At 44.4% G+C, this 18677-nt stretch overlaps 1 protein-coding gene across 1 annotated transcript in view; it reads left to right on the forward strand.

The window, feature by feature from the left end:
• The first annotated feature begins 2794 nt into the window (after positions 1-2794).
• The window catches only part of JPH2 (junctophilin 2), a 110190-nt gene continuing 94307 nt past the window's right edge, over positions 2795-18677 (forward strand). The window contains exon 1 of the mRNA XM_054980280.1: positions 2795-3690. Coding sequence (XP_054836255.1) covers positions 3312-3690 — 379 coding nt within the window. The 5' untranslated portion in view covers positions 2795-3311. The remainder of the gene's footprint in view (positions 3691-18677) is intronic.

The raw sequence follows: 18677 nt of genomic DNA on the forward strand, positions 1-18677 counted from the left end.
ATGCAAGCACATTTGTTATGGCCTTGCACTCCAAAAGCAGTGAAGATTTTTCATTCAGGCAGGGTTATGAAGGCTAGAGTTAACTTGGAAATTGCTGGCACTTTAATGACTTGTAATGGCTGCATAATGTGTCAGAAGTCGCACAGATTAGCTCGGTGTTTGTCTTTGTCCTTGCATAATGTGCACCTGTTCCTTTTAATGCCATACTCAGGAAATATCACATCTTTTGCTTTCCTGCCTTCTCTTTCTGCATAATAAGAGACAGGTGTGACTGAAGGAGCCGAAAGTTCGGATGAGGAAGCCTGGCTTGTCTGTGCTTGCCCGATTCCTCCCCACCCCCACTCCACTGCCCTGCTTGGAAGATGTTTCTGGTTCGAGGACTAGCCTGAGGTCTGCATAGGAAACAGAAGAAGGATATGAAAGGACCACTTAGCCAGTAGTGTAGGTCAGTTACACAGCACAGTGCTTGTAAACTCTCAGGGACACTACTGAGGGTGCCGTTTTCTGCCACCTGCCCCCATCCTTAACCTTCAAAGGATCTGATGCCAAGCTGCAAGCAGGTGCAAAGTAGGCATAGGCCTGCTCCCAAGAGGGAGCTCTTAATTATTTATTTTATTGTGCTTCATTTGTAGCTTGCCGTTCTCCCCAATGGGTACCCAAAGCAGCTTACGTTGTTCTCCACCATTTTATCTTTACAATGTCTCTGGGAGGAAGAGACTGGCCAGTTTCTTCATACCCTCCATGCATCTTACAAACAGAACTGTGGTTCTCGAAAGATTATGCTACAATAAACTTGGTTAGTTTTAAAGGTGCTACTGGACTCTTTACTATTCTGTGAGGAAGGTGAGGCTGAGTGTTTGTGACTAGCCCAAGGCCACCCAGCAAATTTCCATGGCAGAGTAGGGAATCATAGCTGTGTTACCCAGATCCTAACCCATCACTCTAGCCACTCTAATGCATGGACTTTTAAGCACCGGATTGGCAGTGGAGAGTGTCCTCAAGTCATAGCTGACTTAGGGTGACCCCTGGGGGCAGAGTTTCATGGCAAGAGACTATCAGAGGTGGTTTGCCATTGCCAGCCTCTGCAATCCTGATCTTTGTTGGAGGTCTCCCATCTAACTACTAACCAAGGCCAACACCGCTTAGTTTCCGAGATCTGACAAAATCAGACTCACCTGGGCTGTCCAGGTCAGGGAAGCACCAGTTTGCTGGAATGGAAAACTAAACCTGTTTTTTACCATCTTGACTATAATGAGTGCACCATGCACACCAGCTCAATTTTTTTAAAAGTTGCTCAATTTTTTTAAAAAAAGCTGTAACTTGCTATGCCCTATGCATCATAATAAAATAAGCCATCTTGGAGGAACTGGGGCTTCACAACGTCATAGTCCTCAAGTGCTTGGGGAGAGGGGCTGGTTCTGATTAAGGAAAGAATGTCATTCACTTTTGGCATTGTTTTGCTTTTAACCTGCCCTTCCTCCAAGAAATCTAGGGTGGCATACCTGATTCTTCCCTCCCACAACAACCCTATGAGGTAGCACACAGTAAAGTTGCCTACCTCCGGGTGGTGGCTGGAGATCTCCCAGAAATACAACTAATCTCCAGGAGACATAGATCATTTCCCCTGAAGCAAATGACTCCTTTGGAGGATGGACTCTATGGTATTATACTCTACTGAGGCTCCTCCCTTCCTCAAACCCCGCCCTCTTCAGACTCCACCCTCAAAATCTCCAGGAATTTCTTGACCCAGAGCTGGCAACACCAAGCAGACAGTAAGCGACAGGGTCAAGCACGAGCTTTAGAACGGGCTCTCTCGGGTTCTTGTCCTTTTACAATTTTCTCAACGGTCAATAGGTCACAGAAAACAGCTCTACGACGTATCCTTTCCCGGAGACGATCTTCGCCGAGCAGTTGCACCCTGTGTGTGTTATTCAGCGAAATGCATGTCCTTCCCAAGCGAAGGAATCGCCCCACCTCAAACGACGGGCCTCTCAGGTTCGATCTACCGTACCCGACGCCCCAAGTCGTATCCTCTCCCGGGCTTGGTTGTCAATTCCAGGTTCAGAAATTCCCGGGGATTTGCGAGGGGAGCTCAGCAGGGAATCATGCCATAGAGTCCACCCTCCAAAGATGCCATTTCCTCCAGGGCTACTGATCTCTGTAGTGTGGAGAGCAGATCAGTTGTAATGCCAGGAGATACCCAGGCCCCAGCTGGAAGTTGGCAACCCCACCCCACACGCACGGACGTCTCTCCCGGGCACGTGCCTGGATTCTCCCTTTCTGCCGTCACTGGCAGAACTTCTTTCCAGGCGCTGCAAACTTCGCTGCGGAATCAGAGTCTCTTCCCAAACTCTGCCGCAGGCGGAGATCGCGCCGGGCGCTCCCGGGCGGCTATTTTTAAAAGCGCCTCTCGCTTCCCCAGCTCGCCATCGCTCCCCCTTCTGTTTTTGGCCCCAGCCCAAAAGCGTGTGTGTGGGTTGGGGGGGGGGCGCCTCAGTTCTCCATAAAAGGGCCCTGGAAAAGGGGCCGGGCTCCGGGAGTTTATTTTAGGAGCAGCGCTGGGGATCCGATGGCCTTGTTAGGGCAGAGTTGACCTTTCTGCGGGAGGTGGAGGAAAAGAGGGAAGGCAGGCTGGCGGAGGAGAGCCGGAGACGTGCAGAGCTGAGGGGGCTCCGGAGGAGGGTGGCACCGCCGGGGGCGTGCAGCAGCAGCAGCAGCAGCGGGTGGGGGCGTAGTGGCCTAAGGGGGAGGAAAGGAGAGGAGAGCGGGGGCGGGGGGTAAAGGCCCCCTGCTCTTCCTCACCTCCTTCTTCTGCATAGGCTCTTAAAGGGGCTGGGTGCTCCCCCCACCCAGGGCGGCCTGGGGCTCTGGGAAGAGGCTGCAGGGATGGGGAGTTCGGTGCCTTGCAGCTGAGCATCCCTCCCAGGGCACAGGGATGTGGACTCCAGCGGCTTGCTGCTGAGAGGGAGTTTCACCAGCCTCTCCAGCCTGCCTCTGAAGGCCAGCGCAGAGTTCTCTCCATGTCTCCTTATCGGACAGGTTAGAATTAGGCAGGGCTGGTGGAACCCCTCTCTTCTCCCCCCCCCCCCCCCGCATCCGGATCGCGCTCACTTCTTACCCTGCAGACAGGATCCCTCCTGCCTTTCTTACTTCCCTGTTTCCATCCTCTTGTGAGGACGCAGCACCTTACACTGGAGGTAGCTGGGAGTCACTTGGCTATGCAGCAGCTAACGGAGAAGCAATCTGGCTAAAATAAGAAGGAGAGGAAAGGAAAAAAAGAGGAGATCAGGCCCTTGTGGCTTGCTGGCACCATGAGTGGCGGAAGGTTTGACTTTGACGATGGAGGGGCTTATTGCGGGGGGTGGGAAGGGGGCAAGGCCCACGGGCACGGCATCTGCACTGGGCCTAAGGGCCAGGGCGAATACTGTGGCTCCTGGAACTACGGCTTTGAAGTGGTGGGCGTCTACACGTGGCCCAGCGGCAATACCTACGAAGGATACTGGTCTCAGGGCAAGAGGCATGGCATAGGGATCGAGACCAAAGGACGCTGGATTTACAAAGGCGAGTGGACCCACGGCTTTAAGGGAAGGTATGGGATACGGCAGAATGTCAGCAGCGGAGCCAAGTATGAAGGCACCTGGAATAACGGGCTTCAGGACGGTTACGGAACTGAGACCTATGCAGATGGAGGTAAGGAGGTAAAGAAACACTGGCTGCCAGGTTTTCTGCAAGTGGAGAATGGAGCATTGGGAAATGTGTCATGTTAGCTAAAAGCTGTGGCTCAGCCAATGGAAAAGGGTTCAGTTCTGATCCCTGAGTAGTCGATGCTGGACAGGTGATGAAACAAAAACCCTGGAGTGGAAGGTTCTAGTCTTTCCAGACAGGCACGTGCACGGATGTACTTTATGTGTGCACATACAAAGGCTCATGGATGGTGTTTAATAATAATAACAACCTTCGATTTATATACCGCCCTTCAGGACAACTTAATGCCCACTCAGAGCGGTTTACAAATTATGCCATTATTATCCCCACAACAAAACTCCCTGTGAGGTGGGTGGGGCTGAGAGAGCTCCAAAGAGCTGTGACTAGCCCAAGATCACCCAGCTGGTTTCATGCGGAGAAGTGGGGAATCAAACCTGGCTCTCCAGATTAGATCGTGTGTGTACGTGCTTGTACTGAGATGTTGCAGAATAAACTATTCTAGCACACAAATGCACATATTTAAGAACACCATGCCCTGACCTAGTTGGCCCAGGCTAGCCTGCTCTCCTCAGCTCTCAGAAGTTAAGCAAGGGTTGGTCCTGGTTAGCAGTTGTATAGGAGACCTCCTTCCAAGGAAGACCAGGGTTGCTACGCAGAAGGAGGCAATGGCAAACTACCTCTGAACATCTCTTGCCTTGAAAATCTTACAGGGTTGCCATAAATTGGCTGTGACCCGACAGCACTTTCACCCACCACCAAGAACAGCATGCTGCTGTACAAACAGCACCATTGTCACTCCCAACATGCTCATGTGGACAGCGCCATCATCTCCTCCTCCTATGTAGTTTGCGGAGGTGCATTGGAGAGGCAATCAAGCTGGTTGACTGAATATCCAGTGCAGAATAGGTAATCTAACCGGAGGTGAGCATAGAGTTTCTGCTCAGGGCAGGACTGATAGATGGCGCTCTTCATTGGGGAACTGGTGTGCTGCTTTCTTCATGTATACACCCAAAAACCAAATAAAAAACCTGGAAAACAATTTCTTGGGCGCCAAAGCTATTTTTTGTGGTTGTGTGTTCAATGAACCACAAGATTTTGCACTGGTTTAGAGGTTCATCCCTGCTTCCGACATACGACTCAGAAATCACAGCATTCAGTAACTTGTACTTTCCATTTGGGAAGCCCAAAGAAAACTCTTCATGTGCCTCATTTTCTTTCCTAACCTGGTGCAAGGTTCTTGATACAAAACTCAATGGGTTAGCAATGGAAATATTTTTAGCTGTTTTAGTGACCTAATCACACAACTATTAGCACATCAAGACACTTAACACAATAAATAATCCACTAAAGCTCTGTGGACTGTCATAACCCAAGATTCAGACCATTTTAATTGACAGGGACAACTTTTGAAAATGTTAAGTGGACATGTTTTAGAATCAGAGAAAGGGGAAAGAAGCCCTGCTGGGACAAATGGTCAGCCACTGGTGAAAAATGGGGGGAAATGTTCTCCATCAGGTGTTGTTCTTATAAATAATTACTTTTCTTTGTAAGTTCACTGGAGATAATAGGACCTATTTGATTTCATGCATGTGGGTGCCCCTGAGTTATTTGGTGCATTGTATATGTTTACCTTATGGTATTGTATTGAAATGTACTTACTTGATACTGATTGTATTAACCTCATATTGTGTAATCCGCCTTGAGTCTCAGTGATAAAAGTGGACTATAAATGATGTAAATAAATAAATAAAATAGTACTAGATAGGCCTTTTGATGCTGTAGCCCTGTATAGATATCTCCTGTCTCCAATAGGTAGCTTACCAGCTGCTGCAGATTAGCCAGGGAAAGATAGCAAGCTTAAAAGCAATAAAAGCTTTTTTTTAAAAGACACTTTTTATTTCATAGGATTTTCCTCAGGGCTGTTTAGCTGATAGCTTAATTTCTGGTGTTCTAGTCCTCATTGAGTTTCTAGGCCAGAACAAAACTTGGTAACATGCCAGGGTGGAAGAGTAGCTTTCATTAAGAAAAGTTTGGCAACCCCTGCTGTATACAGAACCTGTCATATCATATATACAATTTTTAAACGCCCCAGCTCGCTCCAGGGTTATCAGCCTAAATGTAGGACCTGAAAATCTCTTGGAATTACAATTAAGCTCTAGATTTCAGAGATCAATTCACCTGGGGATGGCAGCTCTAGAGGGTGGATTCTATGATATACCACAGAGTGTAGAAGTGTAAATCCTAGAGTGACATCATGCCACTCCTGAGCTCCATCCCCTCATAAGAACATAAGAACATAAGCAAAGCCATGTTGGATCAGGCCAGTGGCCCATCCAGTCCAACATTCTGTCACACACAGTGGCTAGAAATCCAGTGCCATCTAAAGGACTGTCAGTGAGGCCAGGACACCAGAAGCCCTCCCACTGCCTTCCTTCCAGCACCAAGACAACAGAGCACCACCTCCCCACAAAGAGAATACCATCTATCTCCTGTGGCTAATAGCCACTAATGGACCTCTGCTCCATATATTTGTCCAGTCCCCTCTTGAAGCTGGCAATGCTTGTAGCTGCCACCACCTCCTGTGGCAACGAATAACATGTGTTTATCACCCTTTGTGTAAAGTAGTATTTTCTTCTATCTGTTCTAACCCGACTGCTCAATAATTTCATAGAGTGCCCACGAGTTCTTGTATTGTGAGAAAGGGAGAAAAACACATCTTTCTCTACCTTCTCTAACCCGTGCATTATCTTGTAAACCTCTATCATGTCTCCCCTCAGTCGTCTTTTCTCCAGGCTAAAGAGCCCCAAGCGCCTCAATCTTTCCTCATAGGGAAAGTGTTCCAACCCTTTAATCATTTTAGTTGCCCTTCTCTGTACTTTTTCCAGTGCTATGATATCTTTTTTAAGGTGTGGCGACCAGAACTGTACACAGTACTCCAAATGAGGCCTCACCATCGATTTATACAGAGGCATTATGATACTGGCTGATTTGTTTTCAATCCCTTTCCTAATAACCCCTAGCATAGCATTAGCTTTTTTTATGGCAGTCGCACACTGTGCTGACGTTTTTAGTGAGTTATCTATCATGACTCCAAGATCTCTCTCTTGGTCAGTCTCCGCCAGTTCAGACCCCATCAACTTGTATTTATATTTTGGATTTTTGGTTCCAATGTGCATTACTTTGCACTTGGCTACATTGAACCTCATTTGCCACATGGATGCCCACTCTTCTAGCCTCGACAGATCCCTTTGGAGTGCCTCACAATCCTCTCTGGCTTTCACCACCCTCAACAATTTCGTGTCATCTGCAAATTTAGCCACTTCACTGCTTAATCCCAATTCCAAATCATTAATAAACAAGTTAAAAAGCATTGGACCCAATACCGACCCCTGTGGCACCCCACTGCTCACCACCCTCCACTGTGAGAAGTGCCCGTTTATACTCACTCTCTGTTTCCTATTAATTAGCCAGTTTTCGATCCACAAGAGGACTTGGCCCTTTATCCCATAGCTACTGAGCTTACTTAGGAGCCTTAAGACCCTCCTCAATGGTCTTCCCCAGGCACTGCCCCAGGCACTGCCCCCCAAAATCTGGGAATTTCCCAAGCCATAGTTGGCAACTCTGACTTGCTCAGCAGTATGAAACTAGACTGGCATCCCCTCCTAGACCTGATCTGCTTCCATCCAGGTCCAAACCAAACTCTTGGTTGGATCTGGCCAGTGGCCCCGCAGGGCCTGGAGGGGACAGGTGTGCATTGCTTGGCATAATAAAAAACTTTAAACCAGCCCTGGGTACACATCTGGGATTCCAGTCACAGACTCACACAGTTCCCAACATCACATGTAATTTGGTCTATAGACTGGGGAATTTTGTTTAGTAATAAATGATAACCAATAACAAGATTGTCCTAAACTACTTTCTTTGAAAGGAACTGTGGTCAAGTCTGCTTAGAAACCATACCTAGGTCAAAGGATCACATCTTTTGCTCCTGTTACTAGATGTTTGAGGTGGCTAGGGTTATTGACTGACGAAAATGTACTCTGTGTGTTCTCAGAGTCACTCTTATGTTCCTTGGATTCCAGACAGGTTTCAGGACTGAACTCTGACAGCCACTGTGGTGTAGTGGTTAGAGCATTGGACTAGACTCTGGGAGACTGTGTTCTGCCATGAAAGATCACTGATTGGCTTTGGGCCAGTCACATTCTCTTAGTCTAACCTACCTCACAGGGTTGTTATGGGGATAAAAGGAGGAGAGGAGAATGATGTAAACTGCTTTTGGGCTCTGATTGGGAGAAAAGGTGGGGTATAATTAAAGTAAGTAAATAAATCCCTTTGTCTTGCATTAAACAGTTCCAGGGTGTATAGTGTTAATAATGAGCACCCTTGCTGTGCAGCTGCGTCTGCAAAAGTGACCCTGGAATCCATTTGATTGTCACTGAAATGACTGGGGAAGTGCCAGCTGCTGCACATGTCTTCTGACAATATTTGACTGCTTCAATCCAGTTATTAAGATGCTTGTCATCACACACTAATGCTTTACTTACCTCTTGTGTTTTTTATTACTGTCCAGTAACAATAATTCCCTTTTTCTGTTCTTGTCCAGGAGTAGAGATGGCCATTAAAATAATCCAATGAAATTTTCTTTGCAAGAAGGCTGTGAATGCTTCCCCCTCTTCTTTCTTTCTCTTTTGGCACAAGTATCTTCCTGCTTTTTATAGCGGTTTGAAATGTTTACTACTTTTAACACACTCATAACTTTGGTGCCGCAGAGTATCTTTCTTTTATATGGGGCCATTTATTGCAAAGGTCCGTGGACTGCTTTAAAAGCCAGTTTATACTGTGATTAGTGGTCTCAAACAGTATTTTAAATAAGACAAGGAGGGTTGACTTAGCAGTGACATTCTACAGGTGCCATTTTTCATATCAGTTCCAGATTCCAGGGAGGAAGCACTGGAATGTGAGCCTGTCAGTCTACCCAAGACATTGAGAGTTCTGCGTCAGGACTATTTCAGTATATGGCAGGTTTCATAATAGGCAAATAGTGCCCCAAAGGGCTTTTTTAGATTGGAACAATGGCACAGGGGGAGGCTTAAAGCCTTTCTCTCCTAATACCATGGTCCCTGGGCTACACATGCCTAGTAAAAGACTTTACAAAACAAAACAGGAAGCGGCTGACATAGTCCTCCCAACATACCATCTGGTTAGGCCAGAGAGCTTTTTGCAAGCCCATTTCCCTGAACAATTTCTCATGTTCTTTGCTAAAGCAAAGAGTCAAGGTGGTTATAGGGGTTAGATTGCTGGACCCAGGCTGTATTAACCCATGGTCGGGCCCCTGGGCTTTCAGATATTTTGGGCCCCCTCCGGCACTTCAGTCTTTCACTTCTCTGGTATGGAGATACTAGAACGCAGTACATAGCCCTATATCCATTTTGAGGGTCTCCTGAAGAATTCTAGTCATGACTCATAATTTTAAAAATATTTTTATTGCATGAGTAGAACTCTTCAGAAAAGCACATTTTGGGAGTATAATTGTTCAATACCGTAATATTTTGAAGTGAATACAATTTTTATTATGTATTAAAAATATATAATTTATGGATAATTGTTTTAATATAAGAGACAAGTTGGTTTGCTGCAATAAGGAAGCAGTTAATTATCTTATTAACAGAGGCTGTATAAGAGAATCAATTAATTGTAATTTATATGGAGGTGTACCTCAGCCAAAAAAATTGAGGGGCCCCAGTCCCTGTGGGGCCCCTAGTCTTCAGCCTAATCAGCCTTATGCATCATACGGACCTGTGCTAGACTAGTTATTGTGAAATTGAGCTAATTATTCCTGTTTCAAATCAAATTTCACTTTAGGGCAGCTGTTGGGCGAATCAAGAATTAGGGCTGTGGCTTGGGGAATGGAAGTAGTTTGCTTTTATCTCTGGAAGGGAAAAAAGACAGGCTCCCCCTGTTTTCCAAGAGCAATTCTGGGTGGAGAGTTTTGATCTGGAAAATGATGTTGCGAGGAAGGCATGAATACCCGCACCCCCCTGCCCAGCAGCTATTTTTTAATACTAGATTGCATGTTGGGGGAATCTGGTCACAGATCCTCAATGTATTGTGAAGTTTGGTCCTTGGCCTCCAAGTTCCAACGTCAGCCTGTCCTTTCTCTGTCCAATATGTGTCATGTTAACAATTGCTGAGATAATGTATTGGGAGCGCTGTGCGTCTCCAAAAGCACTGTGTAAAATGCTAGTTTGTTTAAAATGTTCAGCTTTGAAATTGTACAGGAAATTCTACCTGCTAGAAAACAGCAGGTAGAATATAGAACAAATTTTGGTCAAGTCAAAGTGTGCAAGCCAGTCTGAATATTTATTTGAGCCCAAGACCCCTTGAGTTCCATGATTTACTTCCTAATAAGTATATTCAGGTCTGCAGCTTTTATTGCCACCTGATTGATCGATGGGCCAACAACAAGCAAAAGCTGTGGTCTCAGGGGGCCCACTTGTCATGCAGACTGGACAGATGTGTAGAAGATGTGCTCTTTCCCATGGTAATACTGTCTTTTCAACTTGGATTTTATGATGCTGATAAGATTTGAACTTATATTTGCTAGCTATTTTAAATGGTGATGCGCTGTTATAAAGTAAAAATTTGATTTTTAGAGGGCTATGGCAACTTGGATTACATTTCAGCTGGTCTCATGAGATATTGTCCCGTTATTTCAAAATGGTACATTTACTGAAGCTTTCCAGTGTACCAATGTAACTGCCTAATTAAAGTATGAAACCATTAGATGGTTGGATGACTAGCTGGGGAAAATATTCATTAGTTGATTATGCTAGGCATGTGTTAGGCACGTGTGCTATCCCATCACTGCCCCTCTACTTTAGAACACAAGAGTGGCTGTGCTGGATTGAGACAGTGGTCCATGTAGTCTCGCATCCTTTCCACACAGTGGCCACCCAGGCAAGGCAGGGTCCAAGGCCTCCCTTGGCTGTTGCCCCCTAACTTTTCTGTTCAGAGGTTTACTGCTGGTTCCATTTAGTCATTGTCAGGGCTTTTTTTCTGGAAAAAGAGGTGGTGGAACTCAGTGGTGGAGCTCAGGAGGACCACACAATAACGTCACTTTGGGGTCAGGTGGAACAAGGGGGGAGTTTTTTTAAGTTTAAATCGCCCTCGGCGAAAATGATCACACGGCATGGAGGGCAATCTAAACTTCCCTCTGTCTGGAGATCAGGGGGCGGGGCCACCGGCCATGTGACCTTTTTCAAGAGGTGCCGGAACTCCGTTCCACCATGTTCCAGCTGAAAAAAAGCCCTGGTCATTGTCATGGCTATTAGCCAACGATGTGTTCGCCCTTCAAAAATCCATCTAATTCTTTTTTCGCATCCAGCCAAACTAGTGGCCCTCTGCCTCCTGTGGCAGTGAGTTCCACTAGGCTATTACTGTGAATGTAGAAGTACTTCCTTTTGTCTGTACTTTGCTCCCCTTTGCTGTGCAGGCATCGTGGAATGAATTGTTGTCCCATATGGCTTGCAATAATCAAATCTGTTGAATGAAGCCATCCTATTCTGCTCCCGCTTCCCAATTACATAGCTCCAGTGAATAAGCTGTTGTGTTGCCTGACAGTCAGTTTGGATTTGGCTTTCAAAGACGGAGTAGGTCTTTTTCTTCTCCCTTCATTATTGGAATAGTAAATGTTTTCACAAGACCATATTATGTATAATTCTCCAGAACGTTGTCTGGGATATTGCCGTAGAGGGAGATGTGTTGCAAACCTAAGTTGGTCTTTGCTGCGTTGATTTTAAAACCAGTATTGAGCTCTGTAGTGGGATTTATGTAGGCTTTGCTCATGATTAAAAACTCTTGAACCACACTGATAGTTAGGCTTTCTGTTGATCAGTGAAGTAGTACAGAAGACTTTCTGAAGTAGGAAACTTCCTTGCAACCTTTTCTGTTTGTTTAATCTTGTTGATTGAGTTGATATATATATTGACATATAGCTAACCATGCAGTTCTTCTGACTGAACAGCATCTCTGTTTGGGGAAGAGGGACATGTGATTTATGGTAATCTTGCCCCCTCACTGCAAATCCCCATTTAGCTCCAATAAAGCTGGGGGGGGGGGAATCTGGTGACTCCCCCCCCCCCCGGACAAAGTTGGAAAGTCCTGCTCTGTGAAATCTGTGGATGGTAGCCACTTAATATTTATGGTATTGTTGTCCGTCCGTCCGCCCTTCCTTCCTTCGATCTAGTGGTCTTGAACAGTCACTGAAAGTTAATGTTTAGGCAATTAATAAAAGCTACCCTCATAATATTAAAGTGTATGCAGTTGCTTTAAGATGTTTCCGTATTTCTACAATGGCAGTGACCCTATATGTAACCCATCTGTCTTTACTTTTATTTTCTTAGGAAATGTGTGTGTGGGATACCCTCACTTTTTTTAAAAAAAACCTGTCTTCCAAATAGAGAATCTTTTCATTTTTCTTTCCCGCTCGACTCCTTCAAGTGTTGTGTTCAGTTCTGGTCTCTGGGATGTTTTTCTAGGATAATTAATACTCTGGGGAATTTCCTAATGATGGAGTGATTCATTATGTTGACAGTTAAATGTTTCAACCTCAGAGATCTCTGTTGCTATTTTGACTTGCTTCTTGTGGGAATGTGATTTTAAAAAAATTAGAGGAAAGCAATCCTAGTGCATAGTAAAAACTATGAGTCTCCAATGATATCTGTATTTGTTCAGTAAATTATCAGTGGCATAGCTCTGACTGACTGGTGAGCAGTAGCTACTGCTACATATTATGGTTGAAATACTTCCCTATCTAGTAGGAATGTCAATATGCAACATCTCAGACCTATAGTATAATCTTAAACAGAGCTATATCCTTCGTAGTCCATTGAAGTCAATGAGTTTAGAAGAACATCATTCTGTTTAGGATTATAATGCCTGTGACTGGCTTGGGAAATTCCTGGAGATTTGGGAGGTAATGTTTGGGGAGGGTGGAGTTTGGGGGAGGGGGGCTGAGCAGAGATGTGATGACATAGAGCCCACTTTTTGGAACTGTCATTTGCTCTAGAGGAACTGATGTCTGTACTCTGGAGATCAGTTGTATTTTTGAACTCCAGGCCCCACTCAGAGGCTGGCAACCCTCATTTTTAACCAGCTTTCGATCTAAACCATACCAGAATTTAATAATAGCAAAGCCAGCCATTGTACTCTGTTAATAACAACCACATGTACACAGGCACAATCAAAAGTCCTGTAGATTTTATTTACTTACAGGACTGGAAATTTCTGTCCTGTCCTAGCCATGTCATATAGCAGTATTTTAAATAGAATCATATTCCAAATGTAACCTAAAAAGCTAAGTTAAAAATATTAAAGAACCTTCCCCAGATTAAAACATCTTCATGCATCTATCCAGATTTTATATATAACTGGCAACTAAAAGCCACACCAAATATGGCACAGTAGTACTTCTAAAGATAGCTAGGGCAATTCTAAGTGGTTTTAGTCATAATCCTACTCAGGCATGTTCCTTGGGGCTTACTCCCAAGTAAGTGCTCTTAGGAATGCACTGTTAGGCTTGGTCTTTGGCAAAAAGAGTTCAGTGTAGCCTGAAAAGACTGCACACTTCGAATCAACTAACATGGATTTAATGAAAACATGCTCTCTCATCTTTACTCTCACCTAGACAACATTAGCTCACTTTTAAATGGTTTCTCTTTGTTGCCCTGGATGTCAGATTGCAAGGTTTTTTCCTCCTCTAGTAGTGTTATTGTTTTTTATTAGGGCTGTTACGAGGATCACTGAGATTATATATGTGAAGTGCTTTGAACACTCAAGATTACTGTTTAAATGTTAAGTTTAAGGCCATTGACAAGTATTTAGCAGCTTTGTATGAAGGAGGAATTCTGCAGGAAAGAGCGTGATGATGCAGTCCTGAGGAAATTTTCAGGTGTATCCAGCGATCCTTCCTTGGATGCCCCACATAAACAAATGTCTGCTGTGCTGTGCAACACTGTGCATGAATACTCAGAAGCAAGTGGTGCTACCATAACATAACATAGGAGACATACCCCTACGTTATGTTATTTATTTATTTATGTCATTTATAGTCCGCCTTTCTCACTGAGACTCAAGGCGGATTACATAGTATGCAATTAGTACAATCAGGATCAAGTACATTTCCATGCAGTATCAAGGACATTTCCATAAACAATGCCATACAGTAAATAGATACAAGTTTAAAAGACATAGTTTTAGCAAGAATCCAATACAGAGTAGAAAAAATACTGAAGCAGAACATAATCAATTCTAGGATTAACATTAGACCTGAAACACAGGTGGTACATAGGAGTACATATTTAAAGCCACTGATAATATGTAAGGCAACATAATGGTGAAGCCTAGACCCCATCCCTACAATACAGCCCTCCCATTTGAGTAAAAAGCCTTTTTGAATAGTTCGGTTTTGCATCATTTACAAAAAGCCAGGAGAGTGGGGGCTCTTTTGACCTCCTCAGGCAGGTCATTTCACAAGATAGTGGCGACCACAGAGAAAGCCCGAGTATGGGCTGCTGCTGACTTCACCCACGCGCAGCCTGGCACCTGCAGGAGACCCTGTTCATATAAATTTAATATGAATTTTATTCATATGAATTTAATATGAGTTTGATTGCAGCCATTATAGAGGATTAATGCTCTAGCCATGCTAGGTTTATGGGGAGTGGGGAGTGGGAGCGAGTTGTCTTTTGCTGCTTGTTCATTTTAATTTACTTTCTTTGAATTTCTGTCCTCCTCTAGCCTTGGACAATGATAGAGTCATCGAATGATTGGTGGGGGGACGGGGACGACAGTAGCTGGCTTATCTCTGTGCCTTTAAGGCTTGATCAATAGAAATCAGCCTGTGTAGCTTTTCACAGCAAAGAGACAAGCATTATTATCACCTGCTGATGCCTGCAGATCAAGGGCACAAAACAAAGGGCTAATTAAAAAACTGACTTGCTTCCCTTCTTCCAACACTGGGTGCTGTTGAATGGGATGACCCTAGAGGACCAGCTCATTGTTCCAAGACATTCCAGAGCCCTTTTCAGGCATTAAATTTTGGCACACCAATCACAGGTAACAAGAACATGTGCTGTCTTGCAATTGTCCTGATATGTGTGTGCACACCGTTTTGTGTGAGAAGGACAATGCTTGTATTTTTCTAGGTGCGTACAGCTTTATGTTCAAATGCATACCCTCAAAGATCCAGTGGTGGTCTGTTCTTGTGTAATCAAGCTGTACATGTATGAAAAACATGCTTCTCTGATTGTTCCTATAAAACATTGCCCTATTTGTACAAAACGGTGGCATATTCTGAACTAGGCCCTAGGCTTGGAGAAAGATATGGCATCTAAAAAATATACATGGGCGGGGGGGGGTGCCATCCCCAAATAACAGAAGGTCTGTAACTTGTATTTATTTATATACTGATTTATTTATTTGCTTTGTAGCTCTTTCTCACTGATACTCAAGGTGGATAAAAATCACTCAGACAGTATACAATACCTAGACAATGGCAAATTGGCAATAGAACTAGGATTACAGATTTAGAAAACAGTTTGAAGCATAATATACCATAAGCAATGTAGAAAGTGGATTGTTGTGTTTAATGTGCCGTCAAGTCATCTCCAACCTATGGCGACCCGTATGAATGAAAGACCTCCAAAACGTTCTATCTCTAACAGACCTACTCAGATCCTGCAAACTGGAGGACGTGGCTTTTTTCATTGAGTCAAGCCATCTCATTTTAAGTCTTCCTCTTTTCCTGCTTTCTTCTACTTTTCCTAGCATTATTGACTTTTCCAGAGAATCTTCTCTTCTCATGATGTGACCAAAGTACGATAGCTTTAGTCTTGTCATTTTAGCTTCTAAGGAGAATTCCGGCTTGATTTGATCTAGTACTCACTTAGTTGTCTTTTTGGCTGTCCATGGAATCTGCAAAACTCTCCTCCAGCACCACATTTCAAATGAATCAATTTTTTTCCTGTCCGCTTTCTTTACCATACAACTTTCACATCCATACATGGCAATGGGGAATACCATAGTTTGGATTATCTTGATCTTGGTTCCCAAAGGGACACCTTTATCTTTAAGGCTCTCATCTAGCCCCCTCACATCTGCTCTTCCAAGTTTCAATCTTCTTCTGATTTCTTCATTGCAGTCTCCCTGTTGGTTGATGATTGAGCCAAGGAATAGAAAATCTTGAACAACTTCAATTTCCTCATTGTCAGCTTTAAAATTGTATAATTCCTCAGTAGTCATTACTTTTGTCTTCTTGATGTTCAGTTGTAATCCTGCTTTGGCGCTTTCTCCTTTAACCTTCATCAGTAGTCGTCTCAAGTCTTCACTATTTTCTGCTAGTAATGTGGTGTCATCTGCATATCTCAAATTGTTAATGTTCCTCTCACCAATTTTCACTCCACCTCCTAGATCTAATCCAGCTTTCTTTATGATATACTCTTCATAGAGGTTAGAAAGTGGATTAGGTAGAAGCTAATGCAATAAAAGCATATAGTAAGCATTGCAGTAGACTACAATCCTTTTCCTTTATAAAGCCTATTCCATGAACCACTGCATTATAGCTACAGTTCCAATCCCTTTATAAAAATGCCCTCCTGAACGATGGTTGTTGTGGGTTTTCCGGGCTGTATTGCCGTGGTCTTGGCATTGTAGTTCCTGACGTTTCGCCAGCAGCTGTGGCTGGCATCTTCAGAGGTGTAGCACCAAAAGACAGAGATCTCTCAGTGTCACAGTCAGGAACTTCAATGTCAGGAACTACAATGCCAAGACCACGGCAATACAGCCCGGAAAACCCACAACAACCATCGTTCTCCGGCCGTGAAAGCCTTCGACAATACATCGCCCTCCTGAACATTTCTGTTTTGTATATTCTGCAGAAGAAGCGTGGGAACTTCCTAACCTCCTCAGACAGTTTGTTTCATGAAGTGGGGAGCCAAAACAGAAAATACATGTGCACACCGGCATGTGTACACCAGCAGGTGTTGATTTTATCCATGTGTAGGGTGGGTGTAGGGTGACTCCTTCAGAAGGTTTTTGTTCAGGTGAATGTTTCTGAGATTTGTTGTTTGATTGATTTACGGAATTTATACCCTGCTTTTCTGCCCTCAACAGAGCAACCGAGGCAGCTAACAGATAAAAAAACACATACATTAAAAAACCACATCTTAAAAACCATTGAAACCAGCAAAACACATATTATTAAAACAATTAAAACCAAAATATGTATACAAAAAACATAAAAACAAAATTAAAACACAGGGTAGGAAGGAAGGATCACTGAAGGAATGCACCAACAGAAGGGGACAGATGTTTCACTGTGTTCCAGAGATTTCATGAGATAACATTCTGGTATCTCAGTGGCCATTGGGGAGGTTGCAGGGTTGCAAGGCAACTACAACAATCTTGCCAATTTTTTCAAAAAGGAGTGCCAATATCTAGGTGGGGCCTAGACAGCTTCTGGAATTATGACTGCTCTCCAGATGACTAGAGTTGCTGGTCCTCCAAAGGGGATGAGGGAATCCCTTACTCCCCCGCTCCCCCCTGCCACCACTCAACTGGCTGTTCATGGGGGGGGGACTCCTGGAGTGCGGTCCTGGTGCGGCACAACAATGTATTTTCCATAAGTGATGTCATTGTGCAGGTCATGGAGAGCTCCCATGTTTCGCACCGAGCTGATTTCCGCCCCAATCAGGCCAATTGTTTAAGAATCACCAGAGCACTCCTGCAGCCTGCACAATGACATCACTCCCAGAAGTGATGTCATCATGCTGCACCAGGAGTGCATGAGGAAATTCAAAAGATGAGTGCCAGGTGTCCCTAGGATACCAGGTCTCCTTACCCTGCTGGGAGGGTAAGAAAACCTGGCAACCTTATGACAGAGATCAGTTTTCCTGCATAAAATTCCACCTTTAGGGGGTAGACTGTGGCATGGCCTGCTTGAGGAGATCAGGAAAGCTCATGCTCTCCTGGCTTTCTGCCAGCTAAGCAAAAATGAATTATTCAAGCAAGCTATCCACCCAGACAATAGGGCTATGTTGTAAGAAGTAGCTCAGAGGGATGCATTGATAGGGGCAGGGACTACACACTACTCTGTTGGGCACTGTCTGCTATACTATATGCTGATGTAGACATCTACCTTCTAGGGAGTTTCTACGTTGCTAAGCATGCCCCGTAAATTAGTTATGACTTGTTTCAGAAAGATTTTTTCTCTGTGCTTGGCTTTATGCTTATTTTTCAAATTTTCTACTACCATACCCTGTTGTATCTCTTTCCCTGGATGTCCTAAGTGCTGTTCATTATTGTACTTTGCTCAGTTAATGTCCTAGCTGTTGATTATATTGTGTTTTCACTTGCACTGTGTAATCTGCCTTGGATCTCAGCTAGAAAGGCAGACTATAAACAAATAAACAATCACATCCCTGCTCCCCTCCCTCCCCTCACCAAACTCCACACTGCCCAGGTATCAGCACAAATCTCCAGGAATTTCCCTACCCAGCGTGAGTAGGCAGCCCTACGTCCAAACCTTGGTTTTTGTAGGTAAACTATAGCATGTATGTGATGGGGTGGAGGATGGGGGGAATGAAAGTTTTAAAAGACGGGAAGGAAGGAAGCAGGGAAATAAGATGAAGTGGGAGAACAGGAAAACGAGTGAGAGAAAAGTGGGGGGGGGGCTGCCAGGGGGGAGGAATGGAGTGGTCACTGAAGATTAAGGAACAAATAAAAGTAGGTTGGGTGGGTAGGAGGAAAAGGGGAGAGGCTGTGGGGGATGCTAGGATGAGGGAAAGAGAAAATAGAGCGAGGAGGAGTACTGGGGGACAGATAAGATGCCTTGCCATGATTCTTTGTGTTTCCCCTGCTTCAATCTTGCTTTTTAAAAAAGAATAATTTTAGTTGCAAAACCCAGTATAATAAAC

The sequence above is a fragment of the Eublepharis macularius genome, chromosome 5, assembly GCF_028583425.1.
Source record: "Eublepharis macularius isolate TG4126 chromosome 5, MPM_Emac_v1.0, whole genome shotgun sequence".
Classification (NCBI taxonomy): Eukaryota; Metazoa; Chordata; class Lepidosauria; order Squamata; family Eublepharidae; genus Eublepharis; species Eublepharis macularius.